The sequence below is a fragment of the Limulus polyphemus genome, unplaced genomic scaffold (assembly GCF_000517525.1).
Source record: "Limulus polyphemus unplaced genomic scaffold, Limulus_polyphemus-2.1.2 Scaffold25, whole genome shotgun sequence".
In the NCBI taxonomy this organism is placed as follows: Eukaryota; Metazoa; Arthropoda; class Merostomata; order Xiphosura; family Limulidae; genus Limulus; species Limulus polyphemus.
Window position 1 is genome coordinate 616,836 of NW_013665635.1, and position 11,327 is coordinate 628,162.

Genomic DNA, 11,327 nt, shown 5'->3' on the forward strand with positions numbered 1-11,327 from the left:
AATTTATAATCAGTCACAAGAACGTCGAATCTGAATCACTTGAAAAAACACGGGGGTGCTTAACTTTTTTCCAGGTGTATATATAGTACTAGAATATGAATGAGATGACTTGGCCTTTCACCCGTGACCCATCTCGAAAGGATTAAGCAACCAAATGTGACAATATATCATTTATCTTCTTTATATTATATAAAAAAAAATATTCACTACTGAATCTGGTTGATAATAATGTCAAGCGTTTTTTCATGAAACTCATTTCAGAACATTTCCCAGTTCAGTTACCCTTGTCATTTGCAGTTTTACCATTCCCGGCAAAGCTGCAGTCCACCCCCAAAACTAGTTTGAGGCTTGCACTGTGCTGCACATCGCACGCTCTCACACCACACACCACGGAATCCCACGTGCTCTCAGTCTTTGTTCAACCATGAAGTTTCTGTGCAAACCCTCCCGTGTAACCTCTCGAGTTCTTTGCCACCACTACCTCTATTACTAATAGTATTTGCCATTTTAGAATTCGCAGCAATTTCTAGACTATATCCCCCATGAATGGCAAGGAATAACTATAGTGAATTCAAAGTCACATACGATATATAAAATAATCACATCACATAAATGAACAAATTGCTTACTACAATGACATGAAACACTTTAGTTCCCTTGCGAAGAAATTCATGTAAAAATATAATTTAACATTTATTAATGATGCCAATATAATGTGTTTGTTGTTAAGTGCAAAGTTACAAAATGGGCTATCTGTGCTGTGCCCCCCACGAGTATCAAAACCCAGTTTTTAGTGGTATAAGCCCTCAGCCTTACCACTGAGCCATTGGAGAGCAACACCAATATAAAAAATGAGAAATCTGACAATAGAGGGAAAACAACTATTTTATTTCTCTGATTAACAACTAACATTTGAAAGTAAACCTGGGAAATCCTACTACTGTAGTAAACAAAAACCTCACAGATGTACGATATGGACTCCACTTGTTAACTGTGTACAGTTTGGATGATTAATTACAGAGAATTCAAAAATTTATTCCCTTCTGAAAACAGTATTCTGGATTTGTATTAACTATCATAAACATCTCTTTGAGTTATTTCACTTTTAATGTTGATCAAGTATATACTACAATTCTTATAATACCATATACATACAATGATTAAAAAACATTACTTATCATCATTATTATTTATTATTATTATTTATAGACTATGAAGAAAATAACATTTTTATTCTAAATACTCAGTAATCATTTAACATTAATTCTGTGTTTACATCTGTAAATGTTTCATAAAACAGCAATTACAAAGATCATCAGAATAGCCTGAACAACATTAAATTAAGAATTACAGCAACATTATAAATTCAACTTAAAAAAAAAAGGCTATTCTAGATAAACTTACTCAAAATGTATTCATATAGTACAGCTTGTATGGAAATTGCATATATTACTATAGTGTAAATGCTGCTACCAAGCATAGGTGTAAAAAACGTTCTGTGCCAACATATCTTATGAGATAACGGAAAAAATTAATTCACGTGTGGTACTCCCACGTGTGATAATCTTACAGGCAAGAATAATAATTTCAATAATCAGATAAATGACATAATACAGAGCTAAACTGAGCTTCCTATAAATTTTTTTTTTTATAATATACGCCAACACAACTGCATTTCAACAGAATGTGCACAAGACAGTACAACTCTCCAAGAGTTGGAGAGAGCTCTGTATCAAGACAAAAAGTTAACTAATATACAGAAAATACAACAGAGTTATCTCTCACAGAACACAAGCTCTACAAATATCTCATAAGTAAAAAGAGTATTGAGAAAGTTTTACGAAGCTGACCTTGCTAAAGAGACTAAACAGTGCAGATGTCATTACAGAATTAAGCAGCAACAAAGGGGCTGCTAACCAATGCCAACTTGTACATAACGACACTGAAAAGTTTACATGAAATGTCTAACTGTATAAACTAGAAGGAAAATAAATACCTGGTATGTTTTCTATGTCACACATACATTCTTTCTTAATCTTTATATACTTCTGAAGCTACTACAAAAAAATCTAAAGATAATTCCTTAAGAAACAACAATGTAAAGTGCTGAAGACACTGAATACATAATAATTAATTTAGGTTTTACTTACCACCTCCTTTAATTTAGCTTCAATTTCATCTGACGTTAGTTTTCTACTAAGAGGAGTCTTCCTGAGTAACATATCACAGTAATTGGCTAACAGTTCTGGACAACGGGATTCAGGCTGCGTCTTATTACCCACACTGAACAAAACCAGAGGCTAACTTCAGCAAATCTTTCTATACAGATGTTAAATTGTTAATTTAACAACAAGTTGAACAGTTATTACTATATCAAGAAAAAACTTCAGTTTTCACCACTTGCTGCCCTTGTGGTTTGATTGGTTTGCATTAATTGTTCACTTCTTGTATACAAATAAACATGTTCAATAGTTTGAAAATTATATATCACAATATCAAAACAATATAGAGATTTTAGTATGAAACTGTGTGTGTTTGGAACTAAAAAAAACATGACTGTAGTAATTTTTGACATTACAAATTGGATGTGTTTTGACAGTCATAATGAATAAAAGTGCCGATTTATTTTTAATTGCAATAAACCAAAAGTTGTATTTATAACACTCATTGCTCAGTGTGGTTATGTTTCTCTCATTAATATTCACAAAATGTTAACTAGAAAACTCAGAGCTTTTAACTTATAGCAGGGATCAAAATATTACATTCCCGCATTCCCAAGGAATTTAACTTTGCTTGAGGAATTTCATCTTTTTAGTTGGATTTCCCAATCGGGAATGCACAGTCCATCTGTATTCCTTTAGTTATGACCAATGAAAGTGAACATATTGCATGGATTAAATAAAAAAAACAGTTCATGAGGAAATGCAGCTTTACATGAGGGAATGTAATTTTATTTCATTACTTCTATCCCTGTATAGTTATATATTTCCGTTTTTGTGGGTAAATTACTAGCATAGATCTCCTCAATGTTCATGTTTGAGTGACTTAACTATTCTACAAGTTACTTGTTACTGTTCTCTTTTTGCTTATACTTTTCAAAAAAGCCAAAATTTGAAAGATTACCTTTTCATATTTTCCTACATTTACAGTTTGAAATAACACTTTAGTTTTGATTAGAAAAGAAGTTTTCATTCATAAATGTTTCTTTCTAAATATTTAGAAGTAGTTGTCATTAATTCTGTGTTTGAACCATAGATTTTGAATAAAATCACAAAAGTAACTTAAATGGGCATAAAAAATATTCTTACTTACTGTAAAAAGCTGTAACTTTTAAAGAAATAAACAAATTTGTTCTGTATTTTTTAAATTTTCTAGTGCAAAATAGCTTTAACATTGTACTTCAATGATTTTATTAAAACATTTTGAAAGGTATTTTCCAAGGAAATTTTAATTGCCAGAAAATGAAATAGATAAAATTTTGTCAGTTTTTTCCAAGTTTATCTGTGTAATTTGCCAAATGTGAGCTATCATTTCAAGAAATATATTCATGCTGGTGTTCAAATTACACACACATTTTGAATCAAATTAGTTTTCAAACGTTTTACTGAATAAGTCCAGTCAGAGTGACATGATTTCATTCCAAGCATATCAACATCACTTTCACAAACATCTTGGGAAGATCTTCTCTTACTGTCCAGTTAGTTTATATTTACTTGCTTTGAAAACTCAAGTAAAGCTACTCAAGATCTATTTGCATTAGCTGTCCCTAATTTTGAACTGATAAACTAGATACAAAGCAGCTATTCAACAGAACTCACTGACAACTTTTTGGTTACTCTAATCAAACAGTGGTATTTGACTGTCACTCTTATAAGGCATCCACAACCCCAAAGAGTGAAGGCATTTTTTGCTGCAATAGGATGCAAACCAAGAACTAATATTCATAGTCCTATATGCAAACCATTAGCTCATATGTCCAGCCAATTATTTTATAGAAATTCCTTAACAGGTAAGAAAAGTTAAAAATACATCAAAAGTGTCCTTTAGCAGAGGTGGGAAAATTTTGTTGATAAAAGTAATCAAATCTCAGATTTTAGGCTTAAAGCCTATTCTTGTACATTTTTTAAACCTCAACTAGCTGAAAATGTTTTAAACTAAAAACTATAAAAATTATGTGATGTTGAAAAAATTCTGAAAAGTATGAAAAAACACATTATAAGAAAAATAATCATATCTGAAGCAAACCAGTTGACAAGAAAAAAGTCATCTTACATCAAGGAAAATGACAGCATCTTGAATTATAAAAATTAAATCACTATATAGACTTTTGATCATATTTAATCATAAGCAGATACTTGTCTGGTGTTACTTTTGTCAACAAGTGTAACTCTGTAATTGTTTAGTAAAATGCACAGTTATTCTGGATATTAAAATATAATAATTAGATGATGAATTTCAAATATCTATATGTATAAAGTTTAAAGTTTTACTGATGATGATGAGCTATACAGTCATCAAGTGTCAGAATAGTATTTTTTTGTTGTTTACTTCTGGGTAAAGCAGGTTAATCGTTAGATGTATAAATATAATTTTACCAAAATTTCTATCAACTAATAATGGACTGGAATATATGTATATAATGAAGGCTTGGTTTGGTTTGTTTGGAATTTCATGCAAAGCTACATGAAGGCTATCCACACTAGCCATCCCTAATTTAGCAGTGATAGACTAAGAGAGAAGGCAACTGGTCAACACCACCCACAGCCAACTCTTGGGCCACTCTTTACCAATGAATAGTGTGATTGATCATCACATTACAATGCCTCCAAAGCTTAAAGGGCAAGCATATTTGGTGTGACAGGAATTCAAACCCATAACCTGCAGATTGCGAGTTGAGTGCCCTAACCACCAGCCCTAAAGAAGGCATCATACTTAAATAGTAAATATATATATATGTATATATTTAATCCCTTATTCAAGACAGTTAAAAACAGGTTGCTTTACAAAAAATAAATTTAAGAAAACTTTGTCATTAAGGTTGATATTCAGGTTAGTTTAACCTGTACACAAATAACAACATACCCTTTTTGCTTCGATGGCAGCTCTAATCGAAATACTGAGGTGTCATTTACTACTTGCTTAAAAGCCTAAAAGAAAGATATATATTTTAAATACACTTTACAATCACATTCAGAAATAATAGTGTAACAGAAGTATACTATATCTGTAGTACTAATAATCTGTCCCCTGATATAAAACAATTATAATGGTCTTCTTAAAAGAAGTGGATCTAGTCTGTAGATCAAAACATTCTAGCCTGCTGACATTGAGCACATGGTCTAATTGTCAATCTGCTACAAAAATTCGTAAAACTTTCACAAAGTTTTTTCTTCTAGTCAAGAGAAACGTCAGTAACCCAATTTCATTTCTTTAACCATACCACACCTTGCATAACTCTGCATGGTGATTTTACCTACATTTACCTCTCTGCAAAATAACTTACTTTGCATGAAAATAACAAATTATTTTTATAATAAATCGGTAATTCATTTCAAACATATAAGTAGCCAATGTACAAATATTGAGTACAGCTCAGCCTTCAAAAATGACAGAATTTAACTCGTACTTCCTGCTCAATTTCTTTAAAAATTAATTTTTCTATTTATTTTTGATAAGGTTTAAATACTTTTACACAAAAATTCAGAAGAAATAAATGCTAATTTTCATTTCATTCATTGAAAAAGAACTTTACAATGTTTTTTTTATATCTTTATAAATTTGAAATTGAGTTAGTAAATCTGAGTTTGAGTTTTGCTCAAAAAGACAAAAACTGATTCAATTACAAGAACTTTATAAGAATTTTGACTTTCAACTATTTTTGAAAAAGATCAAGCAGTTTCTGGTGAGAATATATGATTGTGGTGAGGTCATTTTAACAAAACACTAGGAGTAACATTCAAACCAGCTATTCAAGTTTTCGAATCAACATTTTTTTAAATTAACACACAATAAACAATCTTTTTTTATAAAAAAAAAAAAATTAGATTGACAGTTCAGAATCAACAGTCAACAATTTTTTACACAGTAGTGAAACACATAATTCTTAGTGTTTTTCTGAAACATGACAACAGATAGTTATAGTTTATATCATTATTTATATATTTATAAATATTGTTCGATCTAAGAAAACTTCTGTATCAATCAAACGCATACCCATAATTCTCATTTATAATGATAAAGATGATAGAAATATTCAATTACTTAAATGTACTAAAAGTTTAATATATATAATAATAATGTTGTTGTTAAGCACAAAGCTACACAATGGACTATCTGTGCTGTCTACCACGAGTACTTGAACCAGGTTTTTATCATTATAAGCCTTCAGACTTACTGCTGAGCTAAAGGGGAGGGCATATAATAGTGAATTTGTTTGTTTCTGGGTTAATGAGTAAATTGTGAACATCCAATAATGTATGAAACAGGTATTGTTTTGATTTCATGCACAAACTTACTCCTCATGATCCATTTTGTGGGGCATTCAAAGTGAGCTTTCAGCTAGTGATTTTAAGTTACCGTACTATAATAAAATATTAATTTTACTTTCTTTGTTAAAAAACAAACAACACAAGTTTGTATTTGCTTTTGTACATGTTACTTTCTTTTATAAGAACTAACAAAACAAAAAATGTCTTGAAATTGTCAACAGTAATTCTTGAAAATGAGCATTAACATATTCGAAGGCAGAGTCTAGATGAAACTCCATTTTTTTTGTGAATAAAAAAGTTCATCTTATTTAAACCGATCTTAAGAACAAAATGTTATTACAGGATGGTGAGTAACCATGAAACTTTACACTTTATTGGTATATTAATACAAAGAATGGTCCCTTGGAGGTCCAGTGAACAATGAAGTACTGAGAAAGAAAGCAGTAAGTGGTGTTTTTGGTGTAGTCCTACTGCTACCCTATGTACTAGCAAGTAAATATAAAGATTTATGCTATGTGTTTGTTGATATAGGGTGCATATTATGGGCATTGTATTGAATTCCACCAAAAATCAGTCACTTGCCAACTTTAAAAACAAGCACAGCATGTATTACCATACTATTTTCTGAGTATATGTAATGAAACAAAACATATCATATATAAAAAAGAATCTGTTACGTACAAGTGCTCATAGCGTAAAGACAGTAAATAGATTGCCAAAAATGTTGAAATGCTCAGCAACTCTGACATTGAATACTCACATATACTGTGACATCTAACAATCACACTCTTTGTTTTTCAAGACTGACCAGCAGATGTGACAAATGTGACATTGGTCCACTGATTTATCACAGCGTTTCTGGACACTTTCAAGATCACAATGGCTGATGCAAAACGAAAGGGGGAGTATTCTAACACTAACAACTAAGGTTCTAGTGACAGCATAACACATGGATCTGAACATTCCACATATCTATTTACTTTTTCACATCACATTAATGTTTTGTGTTTGTTATTGCTGTGTTTTATACAAGTTCCAGGAATAACATTGTGATTTCATGTATGTGTTTTTTCCCGTTTCTCCCTTAATAATATCCTGATAAAATATGTTTTTGTAGTTGAAAAGTACATCACTATCATGTGTGTGTGAGTAGCTGAAATTCATAGTAGGGCAAAAAACAGCCCTTGGGGGAATCCATCCTTTATAGATAATTGCATTCAAAAGAGTCAATATTATTTGAAAATACTATCAGTTCAACACTTTCTAGAATTCATTTATCTTAATAACTTATCCTAAGATCAACAATCAACTGCAGCAAAATAATGCTCTTAACATATAAGTAAGTGCATTAAGAGCAAATAAAATAATATATTTAATATCTAACTGCATAGTTTTAGAACACACAAAATCATGTTCGTAATTTCTTTGTGGACTTTCTGTGCTAACAGTCTCAAATTTTAAAGTAATACACTAGAATGAAGTCAGCTACTCAACTTCAGCTACTGCAAACTGCCGAATTACTGTTGTCAAGACTGATAATGGGATTTGACAGTCACTTTGTTAATGCAGCCATGGCTTCAAAGTGCAAAGCAAGTTTTTGTAGCAACAGGATGTGAACCAGAAACCTGGATTCATAATCTGGAATGTTAAACACTAGGACATGCTTAGCCTTCTCAATATCTAACTATTCATATTAAAATCACACAAGGTAATTCCTCTTTTACAAATTATAAAAACATTTCATGTATTTCAGTATGTAAGAAAATGATAAGAAACAGATAAATACAGCAAAAGAAAAGAAAAAAGTGAGCTTATAACATATTGAAAAATATTTTCATTTATATCTTCTACACAAATATGCAAGAGCATGACTATTTTGAATTTTTATTTAAGATAAAAAACATGAACATGCAATTAGGGTAATAAAACAACTAAAAACTTTCAGACATAGAACTCCTTACTCCTTAGTTGACAAAACACAACATTGATTATGTGTATAACATTATATTGCAGTAAGATTTATAATAATTTAAGTTGCATTATTGTTTACTAGCCCATTACAATTTCATTAAAAAGATTTTATAATGGTGTGATTTCCATTATTATAAGTCTAACTGCTACATGGTAGTACACCTATATTATCATTAAAGTGTAAGTCTTCTTGAAATGCCCTTCAACTTTAGAAACAAATGCAATAATATAGTAATAATATTTCAACTTCTGTCTTTTTAAGTTAAATCACAAGACACAAGTCAAGCAACGTGCAATAAAAAAATCTGGAATTGAACCACAAACCTTGTCCCTAGCAGTAAGAAACCTTGGGTCATCATTAAAAGCTTCTTTGACTAGTGAGCTAAATCTTGTGAAAAGATCTAGTAACTGTTCCACATATTTTTCTGAATCCTGAAAAAAAGAGTAATAAAGTTGTAATTCTTAAGACTTTTCAGAAGGTGATGGCAAACAAACAAAAATTATCAACTCTCACCAGTTGGTTAAAATGAAGTTGGCTAAACGTATATAATCAAGTAAAATATTTAGGTCATACCTATATACAAATTGAGAAAATACCAACAAATAAAATATTGAATGCCTGATATATTAGTTTTACACTGAATTTTCAGAAGTTTCTTCCACAGTGATGGTACTCTGGAATAAATGACTCATTACAGAGAAATATTACACACACAAATGATCATTCATTTGGCATCTACTACATTCACATTAACCTTGTGTCTCTCACAGTCTAAAAAAAACTTGTATTGATTTTATAAACTTCATATCTTTTTTGTGGCCTCCAACTCCACTATGACTATTGGTATTACCATAATTTTCCATCCTTTAGAGAAACTTCAATCACTGCTAAATAAATTAATGTTCTCAAACAGAGTTTTCTGTTATTAATAAAAATTTATAATAAACTACTAAAAAGGAATACATTAGAAAGAAAACATATGTTTGTATTACTCAAAGCTATGTTGTACTTTCATGAAGATGAAGCCAATCTCAGAGAAGGTGTTATTTGTTATATGCAACATTTCATTTTTAGGAAATGACATTGTTATGCAACCTGGATTCAAGAAGGTGTACATAACTGTACAGAAAAACAGATATTGAACTGTTACAAAATAACTGGATGAATGTAATGGATTTAACACAAAAAAGGACAAACTAATGATACATCAATTAGAGAAACATTACATGAATACTTTAGTGTTGAAACTAAAAATTTTATACTTATGTCAATAAAAGGTAACAATATAACTCAAAAGAAAAATATCTCATATTATTTCATGTTTTGAAATTATACTTTTAAAATCACACCTTTAATTGCCTACCTGAGTTACAATATCCGCTGAAGCCATCATGTCCGCAAGACCTCGGTCAATAATGTGTTGTTCTAAGTCTTGCAACATCGGAGTGATTCCATTTGGAACCCTATCCAATAGCTTGAACATGAGTTGTAGTTCTGTAACAAAAATGTAAAATGTATATTTTTTGCTCTTTAGTCAGGTACATATTATCTCTTTGATAAAAATCACACTTTTTAGAAAACATCAGCCTTCATAGAGATGTTGGAAAGAACGTGAAGTTTCTACACGTATTAGCCAATATCCTATAAAATTTTTAGTTTAACTGGCTACTCTTTATTTTTGTAAACCAAATATATAACTGGAAATAATATGTCATTTAACACACTCTAATAAATGGTTAAAACTATACATCTAAAGATATGTAATATCTTGTTGAATCACAAGTTTAGTTAATGAATACTTTTAACAGTCAAACTAAATTTGGTTTGGCTACACAAAACTGTAGCCAACTTACATTTTATGTAGTAGAAGGAACTAACAAAGCATCATTAGTTCAAGGTTTTGGTGACTAATGTTTACTTGCCATGTCTGTTAACCTGTACAAGCAAACTAATAGCTCTCACCATGTAATACAAAATATACTTTTTAAATTTTATCAAACTTTATTGAAAATTAAATTAATAAATGAAGGAAGAAGTAAAATATTATGCCAAGATTGAAAAAAACAGAGAAAATTTTTGAAACAATGTAACAGTAATCATTTGATCATCAGTTAACAGAATATTAAAAATACATGACAATTAGACTCTCTCTTTGCCTTTATGTGGTAGTTTGTCTTTTCCCTTAAAAACATCTCTTCAGAATAGTTGTTCTTTGATTCCTATTAAGTATTCATAGAGATTTCTCCTGAGCTTGACATCAAAACTGAATTCAAACAATACAAGTTCCTCCAATTTAACATATATATAATTTTAAACAGTTTGCTGTATGCATGAAAATTATGAAAAAATTTCAAATCTGTATACATATCCATGCAATGTTGTATGCTTGTGAAGTATGTATTTTGTTTTTACAACTCTCCTGAAAGATTTTATTAACATGTCTTACCACAATAACAGATGAAAAGTAAAGCAATGTATTAGGTTGTCAAAAAATTAATGTTGCTTTTTTTAGATGAAAAAACCCGAACAACTTATATATCAAAACATTCATTAAATGATATAGTTTCCATTCTTATCGATGATGTTTTTCCATCTTACAGTTAGGTTGTTAATGCTATGATTAAAGAAATAACTTGGCTTTGAAGCAAAAACATGTCGATGTCCTCTTTAACACCTTCCATATTTGCATACATTTTCCCAATAAGATGGAGTTGCAGCAAACAAAAAAGATGCTAATCTGATGGTGCCTTATCTGGAGAATATGATGGGTGGGGGAGAACTTCCCAACCCAACTCCATAATCTTGTGTTGTGCCAAACGTGCCACATGTGGACGTGCATTGTCGTGGAGAATAAGATCACATTTCTG

General features: G+C 30.5%; 1 protein-coding gene across 2 annotated transcripts in view; it reads right to left on the bottom strand.

The window, feature by feature from the left end:
• Nucleotides 1–11,327, bottom strand: part of LOC106459081 (cullin-5-like) — a 46,446-nt gene that overhangs the window by 19,544 nt on the left and 15,575 nt on the right. For both annotated transcript variants that reach the window (XM_013918666.2, XM_022385577.1), the window contains exons 8-11: nt 9,824–9,954; nt 8,784–8,891; nt 5,083–5,147; nt 2,151–2,283 (exon numbers count right to left, since the gene is read on the bottom strand). In XM_013918666.2, the coding sequence (XP_013774120.1) occupies nt 2,151–2,283; nt 5,083–5,147; nt 8,784–8,891; nt 9,824–9,954 (437 nt within the window). The remainder of the gene's footprint in view (nt 1–2,150; nt 2,284–5,082; nt 5,148–8,783; nt 8,892–9,823; nt 9,955–11,327) is intronic.